A 24211-nucleotide genomic window follows, 5' to 3' on the forward strand; every position below is an offset into this window, starting at 1 on the left:
TTCATAGCCACAGCACCGCCTAAAGCTTGTGAAAGTTTTAGTTTTGTATTGTCTGCTATTGTGTTTACCAATGTGCTTCATTTTTTAATGTACGCCTAGTCAAAGGTTTCTCTATAAGTCAAGCGGTCCGAGCAGGTGAAAAGACATGTTCAGCACCCCCTGTCCTCGTTCTCCACCGGATCATTCTCAAACGCACGCCCCAATGTGTTCCTGCACCTCCCGATTTCCAAATGAAGCACTGATGCGTAGTAATATTGTAACGCTGTCGACTGTATCAGCAGACCAGCCAGATAAGTCTCTCTCATTCGCTTTCTCCGCTTTCTCCCCCTCCATCCCTCTCTCTTGGTACCAGTGCCTGGGTCTGCGGTTAGGTGAATTCCTGGGGCCAGCCCACAATATTCGTTGAGTTGCCAGTGCTGAAATGTGGTGTGCCCCCCGACCCCCACCGGCATGGTCCTTGCCCAGGGCCCCTGCTGTGTTGCCTGGAGGGGAAGAGAGTGGAAATTAGATGTGCACCACCCTGATCTTGTGTGGCTTGGTTGCTAGCATGGCGATTGGTGTTGTGGGTTTCTTTCCTTCTGGGTTTACTACCTGTATGAAACTGTAAGCAAGTACTATAAGACAATTTAGATACATGTAAAATGGTTTGGTAGGGTCTCATTGCCAAAGTATATGATGCCATTTAGTTACATAGTGGGTCTGTGTGCTTATCTAATAGGAGAAGCCTGTATTGCAGCCTGCAGCTGTATTTTCTCAGACTCTTTCTTTACCTTACCGGCATACTCATTGCTTTTCCTCCAGATTCACAGTGAAACTGAAGTCCTTTCATGATGACTAGGGTCATAAATTAAACATTACCTGGGCTTCCCCTATGCGTCTGTTCTAGTAAAAATATATCCGTTTGTGTGTAGAGCGATGCCCGTGCATACCACTTGGCCATTAATGAAGTAAGTGTTACTGTCGTACCCATATGAAAAACGATGCCGATGCTCGTGAATCACTTACAGCTCCCTGGCTTCCCTGTCACTCTGGTCTGACTTTCTCTGGCTCCACAGTGACTCTCAGCTCATTTAGTTATTCAAGTGATCACAATTACTTGGAGAATTAGGTTTGGGAAATTGGATTTTTTCATATTTCTCTGATGGATGTTATTATAATTACACACTATAATGGTCCTTCCATAAATCATTGTTGTCTATTCCATGCCTTGAGTATTTTTAATGGCATTTATTCTGTATATTGTCTGCTTATTTTATGCAACATTTAGTGATCATGCAACACAATGGTAATAATGAGTATTAGACATTGCCAGAAGATGTCTTCCAAGAAGCAAAGGCAAAAGAAAAGGTCAAATACCTGCATAATAAAAGGAAAGCTAAGAATGTCACTGTACTCTTGAACTCTATCAACCATAAATATCCATATTGTATCAGAATGCCTGCTATCAATTGCTCTTTGTTATCAGACTAAGCCTGTAATAACTAGAATTATACATATCTCCAAATACATTGTAATGCAATACATTTATTGCAACTTTGACTGAAAAAAGAAATATCCCAGAAGACCCAGAGCAGAAAATTACATAATGTAAACATAAATGTAAATATGCATTTTTTCTTTTTACAACTGATTATAAACTAGATGAAAGGAAATGTAATAGCAAATTATATTCTGTTTGAATAGATTTACCATGTTCCCAAAGGCCACGTGTAAAATGCGACTTAGCATAGTTTTTGAAGATTTTGTTCCAGGTAATGTGGTAAGAAAGGAACATATACTGTAGCTACTGTTTTGATTCATGCACATTTCAAGCCTGTGCTAACGGTGTATGAAACGGTGTGTGAAAAGGTGTTTTGCCAGATGGAGGAGAGTGGAAAAGAAACCTGTCTTATTTACCACTTTCAAGTTCAAAGGCACCCATGACGCACACACTGCAACAATGAAAGAACAGGCTTTTTCTTGTTTTACTTCCCTTTTGTTCGACTTTTATTGATTCTTGAAAAGAGAAAAGGTGGAGGTAGAGACTAGGTAACACAAATACATATTAACTGGACACACCCTTTAGAGGGTGCAAACAATAGGCCGGATCCGCTGTAACTGAAAAGGAAATGAATGATTGGTGCGATGTTACACTTTGGAACTTTAATCCCTTTTAAACATTTTGTGGTACACATTTGATTGTACCATTACATTTGTTTAGTTCCTCTGCCTCTGATGGAACCACAGTTGGTGTGACTACCTGGGTCTGAGCTAGAGTGGCTGTTAGGAGATTGATGCTGATTCCAAAGGGTCCTGGGTATTTTTTCACAGATCATCAAGCCTATAATGGACAATAATTTGTTTCTATGATGCTTATAAGCTACACTAGAGCTTTTAGAAGTTCTTCAACAGGATTATAGGAAATTCCAGGACAAAAGTGTCTATATAATACAGTATGGAGCTGTCAGAGACTCCAACTTCACACAGTTGTCACTAATTAGTGGGATCTATATTTTTGTCTGAAAGATTCCTGTATATTGTTTTAAGTAATTTCAGGATTAACAGGCTGCTTGGAGAAATCCCTTGATCGATTTTGGATGATGTGAAAACCTTTTTCTGAGCAGTGGAGGGGGAGGGGGAGTGCAGACAGAGCTAAAAACTCAATTTTAAAAGTATAGACTGGAAAAGTCGTCTTGAATAGTCCTATCCGTTTCATTGTAATATCTTACACTAAACGCTATTTGGGAGATTAATTATTACACTGAATCTCCGATTGCTCAGTAGCAAAACATGACAAGGTGTTTTCAAGTCATTGTGATCTGAATGCTTTTCATATTTCTTAGAATGTAGGGCAACCACTACTACAACACAAAATAGGCCTACGTTAGGAAATTTGATAGGGCTAGCATTGAATTAAATGCCATTTAATAAGCTACTGGAGAAAACATTTCAGAATGATTTAGTTGGCAAAAAGTATAATAATTAATTCCTGCGCAATCGATTTACAGCACATAGCCTACAGCAGAATACCTGTTTATATTATAACCTAATGATTGAGGTGATCGAGGTACAATGCTTATATTTGTCACTGTATGCGTCAGTTCAGTTGCAGATTTAGCTTTTACTCTTCTGACGCACACTACTCTTTTCTCTAGTCAATGAGAAAAGTGGCCTACTTGGTGCGTAGTCCTTTGATTGCACATGGTCCGGGAGTCTGACCTCTCCCCCACGGATGCCGTCTCCATGGCAACCCCCACTATGGTCTAACCAGCAGCTGATTGTAAATTCCTGCAGAAAAAGAAATCCTTGCAAGTACCCTAGTTGGGGATTCAGAGAGAGCGCGTGAGGGAGAGCGAGAGTAGGAGCAATGCGCGGATCCTCATATCTCCCCACCCCCTTCCTCCTCTTTGCTCCACTCCATCTCTCACAACACTCTCTCTTATATTGAAATTGGTCTGAGGCGAACATGATCACAGAATACCGCTTCTCTATTGCCGCACGTTGTGGGGCACTACGCAAAACCCGATCCCTTGAAATAGAATAACCGGACAGGCTTAAGGAAAGGGCTTCAGAGTCCCACAAGATACTTAGAAAGCTGGACACACGTTTTCTTAGAGGAAAAAAAACGTCTGTCTGTGCGTGTTAAGCGTTGCAAAGTAGCCTATGTGTTTTATTTAACTAACTACCGGATAAAGTAGCCATGTATCTGCACGTTATAATGCGCGCAAGCATTGGATTAGTCGGTTTCTGTCTCGTCGCCTTTGTCCAACAGCCAGCTCGCGCTTCTGGAGGTAAATCCACTCAAGGTAAGTTTTCCCATCAAAATACCTTTATTCCTTTAGGTAAATTTTTCAGAACCTGCTATATCCTAGCACAGGCTATCATGATTGAGTGCATATATCAATACTTAAATGTAGTTGGCTAATGTGTGACCAATTTCTGATTCAGTTTCAAGTAAGTTAAATGTTAAAGATTTCACAACACACTCCTACAACTTCAACATCTCACATTTAAAAAATAACAAAGTATGCCTAATTAGTGTTACTAAATATGTCATTGCATTTGAAACAACACTAATAAAATGTTAACCTCTTTAGTAGACTGATGAACAATTGATTTCGTTATTCTGTTATAATTCTCTGAAATTCTTTCATTCTGTTTAAATATCGTTTTGTCCTGGCATGTGTCAGACTACTGTTACAGAGATTTAAAGGAATCAGGGAATTTCACCAACTACAGTACTCATTTAATCTGTCGTTGCATGCCCTGACTAAATTTGTCTCCCCACAATGGTTAGTTAAGCTACTGCGGCACTTTTCCGATGCTATGGCACAACGATGGCAAAGTAACATGATGTATTGTTCTGGTTCACTACCGGTAAAGTGTAGGTAGCATTTGACGTAACCACATGTAGCAAGGTAACATATTTGTTAGCGTTTGAATATGGATCAAATGTCCCAATGCAAAGCTACATGTAAATGTTTTAATTTTAAAGTAATTGTATAAGACCAATCGGAATTCCAAACCATATAGAATTTTTTTTAGGGGTGAGATGCATAGAGAGAACTTAGTCATCCAGCCTTTATAAAATGCTAACTCTAACATACATGTCTTTAAATGTTTTGGCTAACTTAAAATTAAAGAGTGTGCAGTCATACGTAACTACTGGATTCAATACATTCTAATCCAATTTACATGTCAATAATATATTAATCAACTGTTACAAATCGGTGCTAGATTGCTATCCAACTAGCCTGCTATTCATGAATATTAGCGCTGCATGACGGAGCCACTGGCTTGCTAGCTCAACCATTTGCAGCTTCCTTAGCGAATTTAGCTACAATTCAACCAACATTTTGGAAGTAGCTTAACAACATATCTACGCTTTTATAAAAAGCAGTTTCCATTCATATTAAGCAGCAAGCTAGCCAGTACGCTAACATTAGCTATTTAGTCAACTAGGGAGTTAACTAACAGACCGAGAAAGAGGCACCTGAAGATGGAAGGCAATTAAGGCAGTGGTTCCAAATCTTTTTGACACTGGTACCCCATTAAGGATGGACAAATCAGTTGTGATCTAAATTGAGCCCAATATTACCGTTACCACTTATCACTGGTATTGAGAAATAGCGCTCAAGTGGCGCATTCAGTCACTTCCCAATAGAAACAATAACCACAGAGGAATATATATATATATATATATATATATATATATATATATATATATATATATATATATATGTGTGTGTGTATTGCATTTGACATCTGCGACTTTAATATTTTTTTTTTCATTGTGCGCGAGAATTCAACAAGTGCTTTTTTGTTTGTCATGCAATAATTTAGCTGCTAGTAGTTTATTTCCCTGTCTCTCTCTTCGGGAATAAGGTTGTATATTGAAATGACCGGTGGAGATCAAATTAGCTTTCGGACTGACAGTTGTTCACTACAACAGTTAAACAGTATTTAAAAATAAATAAATATATATTTATATTGAAAGGGAGCTTCAGTAGAGTAACAATGTGTGCAATACATTTTTTCATGGAACCAACTGAATAAATTCCACAGAAAGCTAGTTACGTTTTATTCAGATGACAGAAATGCAACACTATTTACTTAGTTGCCACACAACAGTATGTTACCTTACAATGGGCGAGTATGTATTTCTTGGTAAGACAAAGCATTGCAATCAGATTTCTTTTTTTCCAGAGAAAGACTGAAATCAGCTATATTTCCAAATGTTTGCTCAAAGTAAAAATTGCATTTTAGCATGCTATCCCATAATAGTGGGATAATCCAAAGTAGATAATTTTCAAAAATGTCTTGAGACACTGAAAAACTGCTCTGGGTGTGGGTGAACACTCAACAAGCATTCAACAAGAAGTCTCCTGGTATGTGGAGGTGATCACACATCACCACAGTTCAAGGCTAGTAACTAAAATTAGCCAGCTCGAGCTTGGTAGTGCAGGGTCTACTTATAACACAGACAATAGTGTGCTGTAGGTTGTTCTGAAGATATCTAAAAGTAAGTTCAAGACATAACAATTTTTTTAGTTATTGGTAACCAGATTATAACTACAACTAAGGTACTAAGTCTTTGATCCCACCACATTTACTAAAACCGTTTATATCAATGTCTAAATGCCCCTGATACAATTCTAGTTATGACGATTAACTTGTGACACTTCAAACAGCAGCAACACAGCGTGTTGCAAACTTCATGAGCAGATACGTTTTTAATAAAGAGAAACCACCAGGAGATATTTGTCACCACCGAGCCAAGTATTTGACACTACTCTGTAACACTCACATGGGTCCTCACTAGTCTCTGTCAAAGCATCCACTGAGCTAGGGTAATGTACTGCACCAAGGCTTGCCTTGCCTTCTCTGTTGAATACACTAACTGATTTTGCCTCAAGGCTTTAAGGTGCAAACTATAAATACTCATTTAGTTTTCAGGCTTCAGACAGATAATGATGGTTATTGGGATTAGGTCAATGTAAGCCAATGAAAATGCATGCATGATGCATGCCGTTGGATAGCATTTCACTTGTAGTTGTAAGTCATTCATCACAATAATAAATGTACTGAAACATGTTGCTGCCTGAGTACTTTTCTATCTATGAGTGATTGTGTGTATGTGCAAGTTTTGGCAACAATGATTGTGTTTGGTGATGTTTCACACACGGAGAGCAACACAAAAAGACATCCCTCGACCAGCCGGCAGGGACTGAGGGGGGGGGGGGGGGGGGGGATGTTTGACGAGACTATTTTGCATCCTGGGTGGTCTGCCCCCCTTGTGGGAAAACCCAATATTTACATTTTGCAATTAGAACTACTTTTTTCTCACTTCATTTTCCACAACATTGATTGCACACTCCCTTGTCACGTGGAATGCTGTGTTGTCACTTAGTAATGGCATGCACCTGTTTAGCTTAAAAGACAAGCAGCAGCACCACCATAGCCTGGCATTGGCTTTAGAAAAGCTTATCTATCCACTAACTACTGATAACATGGCACAGTACCGGCTAGGTATTGTGGCATAAGATGTCTGAAGCACAGCGAGGAATGTGTTAGTAAAGCATGTGCCAAAATAAGCGTGACTTGATAGTGATAATGTATGTCATGTTCATGGACATATATTTTTGATGGACTCTGGTGATTCACTATAATCTTTAAAGCAGTACAGTCACTGAAAAAAAATCAGTAATGAGAATGAACTCTGAAAACACAAGTCTTATCAGTTAGAGTGTAATCTGTTAATAATGTGCACTTAGTAATGTTTTTACAGCTTTTTATCTTTGGGCATTTAGAAATATGAGAGATGTGAGAGAGATGAGATTGAGAGGGAGAGAGATGCTGGACAATAAGAATTTGTCAGGTCAATATTTGTTTAACACAGATGTTGGCGACAAGCCTCTGTCCTTTATCATTGTCAGCTTAATTACAGGTCTGCCTTTTGGATGGGGGATCCATCGTTATCTCATCTGAATAGATAGATGGAACAAAGGACTGATGTGGAGGATGTGGTGACGAGTCAGGGAATAAAATGAAGATTGGAAATATGACAGATTAGAGTGGCAGGTGGAGAGAGCGAGTGACAGAATGAAAAAAGGGTGAGAGAAAGGGCCTTGAACAAGACTAGGCGCTGAGTGTTTGAGCGGAGCTCAAGTCAGAAGCTTCTGGCTAGTTAACACAGCACCAAGGCAACGGTTAGTGAGCTTCTGACATGCTGTGGTACGGTGCAGAGTGGTGGCTGTGTTGGTGTAACCTCTGCTCCTGGGCTTGGGAGTTTCACTGGCAGGCAGAGTACCGACTGTAGCTATAGAGAGAGAGAGAGAGAGTGAGCGAGAGAGAGGGGCAGCGGCCCTGAGCCCTGGATCTGGCCACAGTGTGGGAACCAACAAGCCCGTATCCTGGAGGAAGCGACATAGCAGAATGAGGCCTAAGTAGGAGTGAGGCCTACCTAGAAGTGATGTCTTCCATCAAGAAAGGGATGGAAGGAAGGCGAGAGGTACCCCCTCCTTTTCATTTTTCTCCCTCCTCTTCTTTGTTGGCTTTGTCTTCTTTTACTTTCCAAGTAGCCATGTCTTTTCCCAAAGTCTGTCAGAGGCTATGGGTGTGTCAGGCATACACAAACTTCCGTAAATGTGTCTCAGAATTCTCACGTTGTCTTTTATTTTAGAAATTTGTAAACCTGTCCTTTTATATTCCCTGTGGTTGAAGGTCAGTATGGTGATACATTTGATTTGCTTTTCCTCAGCAAAGGTTTCAGGCAATTACCACTGTACAATTAATGATATTAAATACAGACACCTGGTGATCTTTTACTAATAGGTCCTGGTTACCACACAAAGCCACATGGAAAGATCTGTTTAAATTGTCCCTGTCTTCCTAGTCACATTTCTGGAATTGGACCACCCTAAGAACACCACAGGTGAACAATGTAACTCTTGTAACTTCCTTTTTTTCTGATCATCGTAGCCAACACTTTGGCACTCTCATTCATTGCTAGACAGCAGTGTTAGGCCTATTTGTTGTGCTCTTAGACTGCAGTCTACTCACAGCGTGAGTGAGTGCACACTGAGGCTAGTCCCTTTCCGTTTACCAAGGTATTAGGAACTCAAATGTTTTGGCATATCCCCAGGTTGTAGCTCTGGGTCATGTATTCAACTATATGTATTACATTCAGTTTACATTCCCTAAAATGTCTAAAGATATGTGCTGCTGTTGTGTGTTCCTTTTTGCTGTCCTTGTTCATCTATACATCGCCGCCCCTGTGGAAGCCTCTTATGGGGCATTTGATGTTCATGAGTGTAGATTAGGAAATCAATTACACTGTTTGCCACCCAGAGAATGGATGCTCTGCAAAAATCTGCTTGAGAAGTGGTGCTACACTACCACTGTACATATTCTTATGGAGCCGTTGAATGAAAAGAGAGATAATCATCTTTGCTGTGTGGTTAAGTGGTTGAAACCATTGATGACCGTTCTGTCCAAGACAAATAGCCTATATGGTCTGAGTAGCGAAAAGCTTTTTTATCTTTAAAGGACTAATGAACTATTTTACCGCTCAATGTTAGTTGGTTCCTAGCTCTGAAAGTACTCTAATAACCAGAGGAAAGTAATCCATGGTTCAGTTTTCATTAAATAGACAATTTCTTTCTTTCCTTTTTGTTAAAGCACCTGTTGGACAAAGTTAAATGCGCTTCGGCCTGTGGGATGTGTTTTGCCCACACTCGGTGAATCCAGACCAGTTTAAAGTGTCAACGGGCCAGTTTCTTTGGATTTCTCTGTGTCATTGTGTGCTGAGACTGCGAATGGTTTGGGCTCAGTTCAATCAAACCTGCAGTGTTTACGCAGTAGCTCTTTCCACAATGGTGAAATTTACTCACAAACTGGTCTTAGAAGCTGAATTAAAACCTACAACTACCAGAATGACCCCCCATGCAAGGATACTTGCACCTGTCAGAGTTAAATGTCGGCACAGCGTAAATAATGTAAATGAAGACACAGCGTAAACCTTGCTACAAGGAATCCCATCCTTAAATATTCTGCTAACACAGTAAATAACCAGTAGTCTATTTGACAGTGTGGATCTGTAGTCTACAGTATTGCTGTGTGATTGAACAATTTCATAGCCCCTTCCATACATGAATGTATAGTAGGCCTAATGGCAATGACCGAATCATCTATAGGCACACTTTTTGGTATTTTCAAACAGATGTTTAATGGAATGAGTGATCACAGCACGGTTTCTGTTTGGATGCCGGAATCATTTTAGAGAAGATGAATTGGTTCAGGTGGCCTATTATTTGAAATGTTTCGTTTGACAATCATGTTAAACAGCCAGTTGTTACAACATGAAATAATTATAATAATGAAGCAAGTGCTTGGTATTCAAAAGGATGAATAAGCCTTTTAATGAATAACCTAAGGGGAATGCAATCCTATTTTTCCTGGATTCTAAGTGAGCCTGTTGAGTCATTATTTTTTTCAATGATTCCCGTCGGACGAAGGAAACCAGCGAATGGAATCACTGCTGTTTTTCTGTTACTAAACCACTCCTGTTATTAAAGAAGGAATGTCAGAAGTGTTCATGTCAAATTGACAGATGTTTCTTTGGTGAGGTAGGTTACATCCATCTGACCCTCTGGGTAACATGTTGTGGTTTTTGTTTTGTTGAGCTCAAGAAAAACAAAGGCTGTGTCTCTCTGGTGCATGTTATGCAAGGTTGTTAAAAAAACAATGCCTGTGAAGAATCTGTGGTGTAGTGGTAGATATATATAACCTGGGTTAAACGCCCCACTCCAACTCATCAACCTGTATCTCTCTCCTATCTTTATCACCTCTGTGATTTCATGCTGTCTCAGCAGTGTCAAAATAACCCCCAAATATCAGTAAAACAGTGCTCGGGTTTAAGCCAATTAAAACAAGAATCCCTTGCTGCTGCCTTGCTATCTGAGCGTTTTTCCTGCTATTTCATGTTGAGCCTGTAGGTTTGGGTGAACATGGGGTGTTCAGGACCTGCCTATGGCTGTAGGCAGTGTACATCTATGCCATGTCTCCAGGGGAAACAATCAGCCATTTTACACGCCTCAAACCTCTGTCATGGCACTTTTTCTTCTCATCTGGAGCGGAGAAACCACTATATCAGCACACAGCAGAGGAATCGTCCAGCGCTCCTAGGCTCAATTAGGGTTGTCCTAATGCTGACAGAGGAGGTAGCGTCCACACGGACAAGACAGTGAGCGTTTGTCCCAACATACACACTCGCCCTCCCTCTTGTGTACACACGTAGATGAACATGTGAAGACTCCAGCATTATTGAGACGATTACACACAACACGCACACAAAGAAACACGTGTCCAAACAATGAGGCCAGACTCAAGCTGTTCCTCGCCATGACTTAGACCCCTAGGACTCCAAAGACCTTTTCTTTTTTCGGCCATGATGTTAGCAGCATGCGTCCACTGAGGCCGGTAATCATTTTCCACGACGGTGTGGTAACTTTCTATCTATTTCAGGTAGCACATTTGGTTCCTTGGAAGTTGTAGGAACGTATGTTTTTGGTTTTATATTCGTCCGGAAAACACGTTTATTTTTCCTTATGGCATGGCATTAGTGAGATTTAAACCTATGACCCTCGGTGCTCCAGGGAATTAGTCCACTGTACTACCAGTATAAAGCTAGCATACTATGTTTTATTCAGACACATACAAAGCTCATCGTTTTAGTGTATTAATACTGACCAAATTTTAAAGTAAACCAAGCCCAACACACCTAAACACTTAAGACGGGATACAGAGAAATTTGTTGATGCTGAGAACTGAACGTATGTTTTCCAAATAACATTCTTAGAATGTTCTCAGAACAATTTATTTTGCTTGGTAAAGCTCCACCATCTTTCCAATCATGGGTATTTCTTTCTGAGCCAGATCTCAAAAGAAAGATTCATAACTTCCTCAAGTTTCCTTAAAATCGGGACTGTGGCATCACGTTACGTTTGATGTATACATGTACACATGGAAGTGTGGAGACAGATTCGGAGTCCACTCCCAAATTCTTTGTAGTGGACGATTAAATGTAACCGTGTTTAGATTTAACCATGTCTTTAAGTAATGAAATCCCTAGGAAATTGTTTATTTATTTATTTTGTGCAGAGAATGTTCAAAGCCGAGTGACTATCATGCAACATTACCAGAATGTAGTGGGAGGGTTGGATTCAAAACCTCCACAGGACAACCACACTCTCACTACACTCTAAGAAAGAAAGAAGTGCTCCTCTGAATGTTTTGTTCAAGCTGGGCTTTTTTTCCCTCCGTCTTTCTCTGTCTTTACTCTGTCATTCTTTCTCCTCCACTATCTCTCTCCTTTACTGTCTACGTGGATGCAGAGGTGCTGACAGTGTCGTCATCAGTTGGTGGTGGGATAGAGAGCAGAATTGATGGTACAGTGAACCCCGGCCCTGAGCCCCTTAAAGTGCTGATGGCTCCGGCGAGGAGAGCTTCCAAGGGACCAGAGCGCCGGGCCTGTCCGTCCGCCGTTAGGAGCCAACAGCTGGGGCTGTTCTCAGATCATTAATCTCCACATTAGTTTTTCTGTTCCATGACTCACTGATTGGCAATGGTGTGATCCAGGAGTGAACGTCTGCTCTGTAGGATTGTCTGAGTTAGTCCTCTCTGCACTACTGAGGCTTGAGTTGGGAGGTTGGAGTGGAGAAGAGAGGAGATCCTAGCTGCTATTGTTCCCGACTGTTCCACCTCCCCCTAACACCAATCCCTCCTGAGACCCCTTTGGCCTATTAATGTGGCCGTGCCTCTCTTTTTGGGGTCAGTGAGGGACGTCATTAGGCTGGTCTGTGGTGGTCAGTCAGTGGGGGGGCCAGATAGAACCTTGTTTACAGACTGCTTGTGTTTACATTCCTGGAGGCTAGCGCCAGCTTTGGGGGGACTGCTGTAAATAAAGGGAAATGCTCTTATTAGTAATGGAAAAATCCAACACATCAAGGAATGTTTCGGGCAGAGAAAAAAACAAACTAATTTATTTGGGTTGGGCTAATGCTTTTTGGGGCTGAATCTAAGGTGGGGATGTTACTTATGAAACTGATACTTCCTCTATGAGAGGAGTCATGGACGAGTCATATCCCGTTCCCTTAAGAACATTTTTTTTTTTTAACCGAACAGAAAGAGTAAAAGTACTCACATAATTTTTTGTGACGATGACTGTACTTATTTGTGTTCAATAACACATAATTGACACTAAAATAACAACTTATTTGCATTTACACTTAAGCATAATTGATTGCATTTGCATAGAATTACCCTCTAGCCTACTAGCATATTTTTATAGAACCACCCTAATCCTAACAGTCATTGAATCTCCTGTAGTGTTCACTTTCTCTTATACTCATTGTTTTAAAAAAATTAACTGTCTTCATGCATATTGGAACAGTAGGTGGTGACTATGTTTACCCCAATGTTTTATAATCTAAACTTGTTGCTCTAGTATTTATCAATGCACAAATACTGTAATGTGCAAGATCAAAACCCCTATTTATGAGATTTGGCTGTTCATTTGCTGGTGATCTTCCACTGCAGGTGAGTTACTTTGCAAACATTTCAGTTAAATGTAATCTTAACTTTATTCTTTCTTAATCTTAAGTTTTTTTCTTTTTACCCAATTTTTCTCCCTTCCCCAATATCATCATATCCAATTGTATCAACGCCTTTGTCTCATCAACTCAACACCCCAATGGATTTGAGAGAGTGGAAAATCGTAGCAAGCACTCTTCAAAGGCATCTAGGCTAAGCTCTTTAGTTTTTTTTCCCACACTGCTTTTCCAACCAGGAAGTAATCGCTTGTTGCTACACTCGGCTACACTGCGTCACCTGGGAGGCCCCGCTTCTTCTATCTTTAAGGGGACAAGTGTGGCCGTTGTGAAATGCCTGGCCAGTTACTGGTCAGCACTGGTGGCATTTCAATCAGCTATATCATTCGCTTCAAGTACTTGAATTTGTGGTTCCCTCTCGCTTTGCAAGAGCTGTGGCTTTTGTGGCGCGGTGGTAACGTTGCTCGGTCTGTGACAGCTGACATGTTCAGAGAAGTGCTGGTTCTCACCCAGTGTGGGACGGTGTCGTGGGAAGCAGGGGTGCTGGGAGTGCTGCAACCCCGAACAAGATCCTGAATGTCACTTTTAGCTTTGTATTATCTGCAGTTCCCGCTACGGAGGGCTTTCATTCTCAAGTCGCGCTGTCAGAAACCGTGAGCTGTGCTCACAAACCAAGCGTGGTGCGTTATTGGGATGTTTTTTCCGGATTTATAGTTTTGCCTTAATACATGATGTGTCTGGCAAAAGAGCCCGCATTTAATACATTCTTTTCAAATAGACCAGTCCAACTACCATGTGAAAAAAATAAAAAAACATCTGCTAATCAAAATGAACATGGGACAGCAACATGAACAGAATGTGTGTGTGTGTTTGGAGTTCTTTTGTGTAAGTGTGAATGAGAGAGACTGTGTGTATGTGTGTGTCCCTGGAGAGTGTGTGATTGATTATGTGCCAGTTGAGGTTGCATGAATGAGCTGGTCTGTGTTATCTATGTGACTGTGCAAAAGGGTTCTAAGCTGCAGATTAGAGTGCACGGCAGACAGGTAGTTTAACATTTGGATGGCCTGGGGATAGAAGTTTTTTTCCAGCCTCCTGCTTATAATGCTTATGAATCATCTCTGTTTGCTAGATGGTAGCACCACCGCCAGCCCATAACTCAGGTATGAGGTTCTGTAAGGCAGGGTACATGATGGTGCATTGGGCTGATCTCACCACCCTCCAAAGAGACATGATTGCAGGCACTGGGCGGTGCGTCTTTCATGTCAAGCGGTGATGCATCCTGGTAAGAGTTCTAAGTGTTTTGAGGAGAAGCCAGATGGACTGTCTGACATTGCAGTGCTCTTCATGTGAAACAGAGATGTGTAATGAATGGCAGTCACACATCAAAATCAAACATCAAGGAACGCCTTAAAGCGTGTCTCTAATGATGCTTTTATGATGTTGTTAGAAGTATCTCAGCGCGTTCTACTAGTAAACAATGTTTTCCCCTCAGCTGGCAGTACCTATTTGAGCTTTATATTTCAGATAAGAACTGCAATGGTCTATTCTGCAACTCTCTCACACACACAGAGCCATTCACTTTCTACCTCAGAGTTTGACAGGAAGCAGCTAAAAATATCAGACTAACACTTCGGCTGTAATTGCTATGTTGCCCCCTTTATAGTTAGTAGTACTGTATCTTGCTAAAGCAGCCGCAAATGAATGTAATTGCTGTGTGCACAGGGAAAAGTGTCATGTCAGTTAGCTCTGACTGAATAAATATAAGGTATAACAGCACTAAGTGCCACCCTCCTTCCCTCCTTATATATAAAATCAGATGTTATGTTGTAAAGCTACAGGCCAAGAAAACGTTAAAAGTTTGTAAATTAAGAACATTTGCCAAGATTAAAGAAACACCTCTTCCAAGGGGCATTATGTAGACTTTTTTAATTTTAATGTAACAAAATGTTCATTATACATCTTCAGTAATCGGGGAGTACTTTTGTTGTTTTCTGGTTTTTATCATTCTACGTAGTTAACTCAATGTTTGGTCAAGCGAGAATAGCACCAAAGTATATAGAGTATCATAGAGCCATTTAAATCAATTAAAAAACATGAACATAAAAAAATAACTGCCTTTACAGCTTTCATAAGCTGCTTGAACAAAATTTTAAATAAACCAGAGTAAATGAGTTGGCTTGAATTCGCTGTTGCTGTTGCTGTTCTGCTCATGTCCTCAGTGTGGATTGGAAAAAAAAAAGTTAACCGTTTAAATTAGTTTATTCTATTTTAAAACAGCACATCCTTTGATGTAATGTTTGCAAAAGTTCTGAAAATATTTCTGTAATAATATAGCATTATAATGTTACCCAGGCCCTCTGAAAGAGTGTCAAGGCTAATTCCTAAATAGTTTTTTCGGTAATATATTGTAGGAGAGACCATTAGTGATAGACCAGTATTCCAATCACCCAAGGCAAAGCCATTCATACTAATTCAATGGGCACAGACCTTTGACTGAGATACAGAAAATATGAATTATAGCAATTCTCTATGCATATATTGTCCCCTAAATCAGTATGTTACACTGTAAACTATAGTTCATTATAAAAGTTGGTATGAACATGTTACCACTTATAGATATACCGTGCTCAAACAAATTAAGGGAACTTGTAGTCATCACAGTGTAGCACCAAGTCATTTAAACTTCAGGGATATCAAGTTCAGTTGTTAAGTTAGGAAGCATAACTTGTTCTGTTAGAAAACATAAGCAATTATGAATCAATGTCACCTGTTTTTGGTGCAAATGAAAGTGACAACAGGTGCATTGGAGAGGCAACAGCAAGACAACCCCCAAAAAGGGAATGGTTTTGCAGGTGGTGTCCACAGACAATTGCTCTCTCCTTATCCTTCCTACTGATCCTACTCTAGTTTTGCGTTTTGCTAGTGACCATGTCACTACTGGTAGCATGAGGTGGTTCCAGCAGCCCATTCAGGTTGCACAGGTAGTCCAGCTCCTCCAGGATGGCACATCCATTCATGCCGTCGCAAGATGGTTTGCTGCGTCTCTCAATACAATCTCAAGAGCAAGAAAGAGATACCAGGAGACAGGCTGTTACACGAGGAGAGCTGGACAGGGCAGTAGAAGGGCATCAACCCAGCAGCAGGAACAGTATCTGCTTCTTTGTGCGAGGAGGACGAGGAGGAGCTCTGCCAGAGCCGTACAAAATGACCTTCAGCGGGCTACTGGTGTGCATGTTTCTGACCAAACTTTCAGACTCCATGAGGGTGGCATGAGGGTTCGACGTCCTCTAGTGGGACCTGTGCTCACAGCCCAGCACCGTGCAGCTCGATCAGCATTCACCAGAGAACACCAGAATTGGCACGTCTGCCACTGGCGCCCCGTTCTCTTCAGAGATGAGAGCAGGTTCACACTGAGCACATGTGACAGACATGAAAGAGTCTGGAGACGCAGTGGTGAATGTTATGCTGCCTGCAACATCATCCAGCATGACCGGTTTGGCGGTGGGTCAGTGATGGTCTGGAGAGGCATACACTTGTAGGGTCGTACAATTGGCTAGCACCTGAACAGTCCTCCACGTGCTAGCCAATTGTACCCTGACTGCAGTTAGGTACCGGGATGAAATCCTCACACCCATCATCAGAACTGGTGCAGTGGGCCCTGGTGCAGGACAATGCCCGTCTTCATGGCCAGAGTGTGTAGGCAGTTCCTGGATGACGAAGCCATTGATGTTATTGACTGGCCCTCACATTCTCCAGACCTGAATCCAAAATGCACCAATCCAACATTATGTATTGGTGCATCCAACACTGCCAAGTAGCGCCACAGACCAGGAGCTCACTGATCCCCTGAACCAGGTTTGGGAGGAGATCCCCCAGGACACCATCCACCGTCTCATTAGGAACATGCCCAGACGTTGTTGGGTGTGAATACAGGCACGTGGGGGCCATACACACTGCTGAGTCACATTATGAGTTGACGTGTTGAAATTCACACAAGTTGGAGCAGGCTCTGATTTCAATTGTTTACTTTGATTTTTGGTGTGAGTTTGAATGCAGCCTTCAATCGGTTGGTGATTTTGGTTTCCTTTGACCGTTGTTACATCTTTTATTTCTCCACGAATTACACAATTTACAGCAAAGACCTGATCGAGACCTGATGTGTGATTTAAGTGTTCCCCAAAACATTTTGAGCAGTGAATAACAAACAGGCAATTATAATAAGGAGTGCCCACAATAATTATTGTACCCCTTAGTAAAGATAAGACAAAAATGCACTGTATTTCAAAATAATAATATTCACAGTTAAATACATAACAAATGTAATTTATCACTGCATGCCAGTTAAACACATATTCCTGAAGGTTATATATCAAAGATTGGTTCATGTTATTTCAGTTTTCATTATTTCATATTTTTCATATAAAACAACACACATTTGGCTGGGAATGTCAAATCATCTTTCTCAAAGTTACTCTGAAGTCGAAGTGAAGTGTCTTAACATCAGTGACCTGCAGCATATGCATCCAATGGATTAAATTGAGCTAAAAGTAATACTTCTCTGCCTTTTCTGTTGATTGCCCCAACTGTTCCTTTTAGTCAGTTTTACTTGCTAACCCCTTTTCATGATTTTTGTCATTGTGGTTGAGAATACATTTTCTAAATCTGCTGAAGGTCCACCTGAACTGTAAATTGTACCATACAATTAAATAGTCTAATGCTTTCATTTAAAACACTGAAACTCCAAATTAATTATTGCAAAGTGACACGGTTTTTATGTTGACAAATATTTGAGGTAAAAAGTCAAGAATTCAACCCCATATGCTGTGCAAGCTCCAGGTTTTCCCATTTTAAGGATAAAATCTGACTTTTGAAGGGTAATTGGTCAGGCTGTGAATTTTAAGCACAATGAAGACCAAAGATCAGTCTACCAATGTTAGAGATAAACCAATACAGATGCATAGATTAGGAAAAGTATTTGGATATCCCAGTAAACACATATGGATCAATAATCAAGATGTGGAAGCTGTATCACTACACAGGCACTGTCAAGGAAAGGCGGCACCACACAAAGCTCAAGCTCATACACAAAGGAGACTTATAAGAGAATCCACACAGAAGCCTACAATTACTTTGAAGGAGATACAACGTTTAGTGGCTGGTGGAGGATGGCAAGAAAGAAAATGTTTTTTTCGTAAAGCAAGACAGCTGCCCAGGTGTGAAATGGGAAAAGATTTTTGGTAAACTGATCTCTCAACTAGTCGACTAGTTGAAATTTAGTATAATTTAGAATAATAGTATAATACTTATGAAAAATTAAGTATACACTATGTTTTGAAAACCAAGTTATTTGAAGCTATAATAACAAACTAATAAATAAGTCAAGTGGGGTATTGACAAGACAACCAAAAACGTAAAAAAGTTTCCCGGCCTGACTCACCTCAACTGTTGGCTTTCCCAGATTCAGCCGCTATAACATATCTTCCAGTGTTTGTCCTGATGTTGCCAAATGCAGGTTGACAACAAAAAGTGCTTTGTAATTATATGAGACCTGAAATCAAATTACAAATGAACAATGGTGTTTAACCTGCACATGAGCATGCGTCAATTTAACAGTGCATGTTGGAAAGTGGTCTTTTTTTTCAGAACCGCAGACAGCGACTTATCCACTGCGGGAAAATGCTCTTTAAAGTTCATCATGTTGGAGAAAGCACACGTACCACACCTGACAGACCAGTGAGGAACAGTGTGCTAATGAGACAGAAACGTTTGGCATGGTAGAGGGCTGCCAGACAAAAGAATGCCTCTAGATTTATTTTAACCTATACAACCTTAACATTTTACATTTTAATATAGGGAAAGAACCTTGCTTCAATTCTCTGATAATACACCACAGGACAATGCTTTCTGACTCCTTTCATGTGTCCCCATTCCTTGTCCTGCCTCTGTGCGCAATGAATGCTTGTATATATGTATGTACCAGTCCGATGTGTACACCCTGGCATTTTGTATTCGTCAGCAACTTCTCCAAATCTATGTGCATTGTTTGCTGTGGTGTGATTCTCTTGAATTGGTTTCGTCTCCAGCACAAGAAATTTCTGTTGCCAGGCCTCGGTAGTGAAAAATAATGTAGGCTTGTTTTCAAGTGGTACCCAAACCAATGTTTGCTGGGTTTTCATTAAACTTGTTTTGCCGGTCTTGTCGACTGTATTGGGTCAGCCCTAGTGCTCAGAGATCAAAATATAGCTTTTTGGATAAAACTAAAATCCTATATATGGTGCAAACCTAACTCTACCCTGGAGTATGGGGGTGGCATAATCATGCTGTGCAGATGCATATAAGCACTGGACTGGGCATCTTGTTAAAATTGAAGGAAGGGTTTATGCAACAAAATACAGGGAAATACTGCAAAACAACCTGCTTCTATTTGCCAATATTCTGAAGCTTGGGAGGACATTTCCCTTTAAAAGGACGATGATCTCAACAGCACAAGGCCAAAGCAACATTGGCTCATGAAAGAAAAGGTAAATGTCCCACCGTGACCAAGTCCTGATCTCAATCCCACTGAACAACCTATAGCAAATCTGTGAGGAACAATAGACCAAAATTACTGCAAACCTGGGTACATAGCTTCCCCAAATATATTTAAAGTTAGTGCAGCAAAAGTCATATTTCCATTTGAATTTTCTGACAAATATTTCCCAACTTAACATTGCAAATGAGCTGCTGCTGTTGTTGGTAATAGACACAACTGAAGGATGGACAGCCTTCCCTTTTCATGATTATTTCATTGTGGTATTAACATATTTGCAAGAAAACATTAATGAGAGTTTGCTGGCTTTTGTGAATGCCTTCAAATGTTCATAAGGGATGCTGTGGCAGCTACTGTATCTCCAAAGTTCAGTTCAAAGTGAACCATTGCTTATTTCAATGTTTGCCTGCTGTAGCTCTGAATGAATATGGCACACTATTATCTGTAGTCCAGGCCTGTGTTTCTCCCATTGGACTGTGGATTTGTAGAGTCCAGGCCTGTGTCTCTCCCAGTGGACTGTGGATCTGTAGAGTCCAGGCCTGTGTCTCTCCCAGTGGACTGTGGATCTGTAGAGTCCAGGCCTGTGTCTCTCCCAGTGGACTGTGGATCTGTAGAGTCCAGGTCTGTTTCAGTCCCATCGGCATGTGAATCTGTAGCGTCCTGGCCTGTGTGTCTTTCCGTGGAAATCATGAGTGTATGCTATACCATCTCAACAAGATATGAGCTCCATCAGTCCACTGTGAGGCAAATAATGGAGAGCATTTAGCATATAACATGACAGCAACTTAGCCTCGTTCTGGACACTCTTCCAAAATATCCCCAAGGGCCACAAGAAAAATTATAAATCAGGTAAATGCCAACCCACACAAAACATCTGAATTTGCAGACCTCCCTTGCTGTATTTCAGGTTATTGTGCATGCTTCAGCAATAAGAACAATCAATCAAAGTGACATTCATGGGAGTGATGCTAGGAAGACTCCACATAAAAAAAATGTCCATCTTAACTTTGCAAGAGACAGCCCAGACAAACCTGAAGGTTTCTGTAAGTCCATTCTCTGGTCAGATGACCCCAAAATATAGGTTTTTGCTCAAAATTACAACCATAATATTTGGCCAAAACCCAACACTGCCCACCCGAAAAACAGTCAATCGTGGTGGTGGGAATTTCAAGATCTGGGCCTGCTTTTCTCCCCAGGACCTGGTCGATTGCACATCATTAAGAGAACGATGAATTCTGAGGTAGACCTTGAGATTCTTGAACATCAGGCCATTAGTCAATTAGATAAAGCTAGCTAAAAAATTGGTTTTCCAATTGTTAACAAGATAACAACCCATGTCAGAATCAAAACAAGCATTCCGGCAAATCTACCAAGAAATGGCTCAGGAGAAAGAAGTTTTCTGTTTTGGATTGGCCAAGTCAAAATTCTGACCTTAATCCAATCAAGATGCTGTTGCAGGACCTGAAGTGGGCTGTACATGCCAGACACCCCTCAAACCTCACTCAATTGGCTGAGTTTTGTAAGGAGGAGTGTCCTAAATCAAGGTCAGAGTTTGATTAAATAAAAAATAAAAGTATATTATATGTTTTAGTTTTTTCTTATTTTGGCTGTATTATGAATTTGGGTTTATAAAAGGATTTTGAGTTTATTTCAAGATTTTATACAAAAATAATCCCTATAGGGTTTACAAACTTTCAATCAGCACTGTATGTTTTCGTTTCCTTTCACAATATATTGGAATTTTAAAACATCTGGTCACTACTATTCTTCCACTTTTTAAGATATAAACACTATTCAAACTCTTAGTATGCAGATATGCAAAGTTTTAAACACAGCATTTAAATTTCCTTTTCAAGTTTTTCCTTATATAAAGCCATTCATATGGCACCAAATTTAACCATATGAACATTATGAGCTCTCCCACGGTGAGGGAAAAAAGTTTAGATTTTTACGTTTTCCCACTGACAAAGAAATGATCAGTCTAGAATTTTACTGGTAAAATAAAATCCAGAAAAACGTCAAAGATTTTATAAATGTATTTGCACTTTAATTAAATAAGTATTTGATCCCCTCTCAATCAGAAAGATTTCTGACTCCCAGGTATCTTAGATACAGGTAACGTTCTGAGATTAGGAGCACACACTCAAAGGAAATGCTACTAATCTCAGCTTGTTACCTGTATAAAAGACACCTGTCCACAGAAGCAATCAATCAGATTCCAAACCCTCCCCCATAGCCAAGATCAAAGAGCTGTCTAAGCAAGTCAGGGACAAGATTGTAGACCTGCACAAGGAGGAGGAATGCTGCCTATGACCCCAAGAACACCCATCCCCACCGTCAAATATGGAGGTGGAAACATTATGCTTTGGGGTGTTTTTCTGCTAAGGGGACAGGACAACTTCACTGCATCAAAGGGACGATGGACGAGGCCATGTACCGTCAAATCTTGGGTGAGAACCTCCTTCCCTCAGCCAGGGCATTGAAAATGGATCGTGGATGGGTATTCCAGCATGACAATGACTCAAAACACACATGGCCAAGGCAACAAAGGAGTGTCTCAAGAAGAAGCACGTTAAGGTCCTGGAGTGGCCTAGCCAGTCTCCAGACCTTAATCCCATATTAAATCTGTTTAGGGAGCTGAAGGTTCGAGTTGCCAAACGTCAGCCTCAAAACCTTAATGACTTGGAGAAGATCTGCAAAGAGGAGTGGGACAAAATCCCTCCTGAGATGTGTGCAAACCTGGTGGCCAACTACAAGAAACGTCTGACCTCTGTGATTGCCAACAAGGGTTTTGCCACCAAGTACAAAGTCATGTTTTGCAGAGGGGTCGAATACTTATTTCACTCATTAAAATGCAAATCAATTCATAGTTTTTTTTGCCTTTTTCTGGATTTTTCTGTTGTTATTGTATCTCTCACTGTTCAAATAAACGTACCATTAAAATTATAGACTGATCATTTGTTTGTCAGTGGACAAACGTACAGAATCAGCAGGGGATCAAATACTTTTTTCCCTCATTGTAAGTGATTAATCAATGGCAGAAACGGAAGTTAACGGATTATACCAGTTGAATAAGTCAAATTACTCAAATTATCTTTGCAGCAGATAGTATTGAACATCAGAAAGTATTCTGGCACCAGCTGTACATCTTGTTTCATTCAGTTTAATTACATCAGACATCAGGGATGTGATGTTTGATGTTAAAAACAGGTTGACATTCCAAGGAGAATTCTGCAATACTGCAATCGCAATTCAATATTGCAACCTGAATTTGTCAACACACAGTTCTATTACAGTGGTACATCATAACACCATTGTATTGTGCTATATTATCCCTTTGATATAATTAATAATAATAATAAATACAATCCAACATAATTAATTGAATAATGACACAATTCTCTCATTAGTTTTCAGTGGTTTAATGACATGTATTCAAAGGGCACAAGGGAATCACACCCGCATAGCCTGTTTCACACCTGTATAATGGAAGTCTGAATACCAGATACTGTGACGTGGTTAGAAATAGTGTTCATAGGAGCCGTACATTTTTAAGTTGGAATCAGGCCCTTAAAGTGTGTGAAGGACAGCTGTAAATAGCTCAAATGGAAGCAGTTGATATTTTTATTCACAACTTTTAAAAGCTTTGCCGGACGTCAAACAGTGTATCCCTTCATTAGCTGGAGGGGATTTGGGTGGGAGCGGGGGAGGACTAAAAAATTTGCACTAATGTTGATGTCTGCATTTCATCAAACCCTATTTTGGACCACCAGACTCATGCCCTAGTCGGCCTAATAACCCATGAGACGAGCTGTGAGCTGCTGAAAAACTATCTCAGTGTTCTATTAAGTGCTATGTGCGCTACGCTGCTATGATCCATGTGCATAATGCTGCTATGAGCTGTGCCTTGAGCTGTGTAAGCTGTGTGCTGCGATCGGCGGGCTGTGAGCTGCTGTGAGCTTTGTTCTGCTGTGAGCTGTGGCCTGCTGTGAGTTATGTTCTGTGAGCTATGTGCTGTGGGCTACTGTGTGCTATATGTGCGGCTGTGACAGCCTGTCAGGACTCACCTTCACACCCTCACTTCTTTAGTACTGTTGGACGTGACCAATCCTCCTCCTCTCTTATTAGGGGTCAGGGGTCAACTACTAGTGTAGATCAAAAAAGGTGTTGATGTACGGATGGTGTCCTCCCCCCAAGTCCCGTCAATACTGCCACCGCTGTCGTAGTTATTATTTGTCTTGAGTGAGCCATCCTGTTCAATGTCTTGGTGTCTCTCAAACTACTATGACCTGGCGGGTTTTTACTGTACGACTCAAATGGTTTTGGATTCAGCATTTTAGTCTCAGACTTGACATTTCTCTTGAACTGATGTACTAATACAGTATATTTGTTCTGATGTATTGGTCAGCCTACACTGGCCTGGTTACGTTACTGTAATGTTTGCCTTAACCCCTGTGTGTCATTCTGTTCTGCCGTAGGTCTGCCCTAGGGTGTCCCAGTGTTTTGCATTATATTTCTGTGGCGTGAGGAAGAAGGGGGATGGGCCTGCATAGGGCAGAGGGCGGTCTAGGGGGCTCAAGCAAACAGGGAGTGT

General features: G+C 40.7%; 1 protein-coding gene across 4 annotated transcripts in view; it reads left to right on the top strand.

The window, feature by feature from the left end:
* The first annotated feature begins 3327 nt into the window (after window positions 1–3327).
* Window positions 3328–24211, top strand: part of scube3 (signal peptide, CUB domain, EGF-like 3) — a 102614-nt gene continuing 81730 nt past the window's right edge. For all 4 annotated transcript variants that reach the window (XM_010891441.5, XM_010891442.5, XM_020051903.3 and 1 more), the window contains exon 1: window positions 3328–3785. In XM_010891441.5, the coding sequence (XP_010889743.3) occupies window positions 3680–3785 (106 nt within the window). In that variant the 5' untranslated portion in view covers window positions 3328–3679. The remainder of the gene's footprint in view (window positions 3786–24211) is intronic.

Source organism: Esox lucius, chromosome 12 (genome assembly GCF_011004845.1).
Source record: "Esox lucius isolate fEsoLuc1 chromosome 12, fEsoLuc1.pri, whole genome shotgun sequence".
Classification (NCBI taxonomy): Eukaryota; Metazoa; Chordata; class Actinopteri; order Esociformes; family Esocidae; genus Esox; species Esox lucius.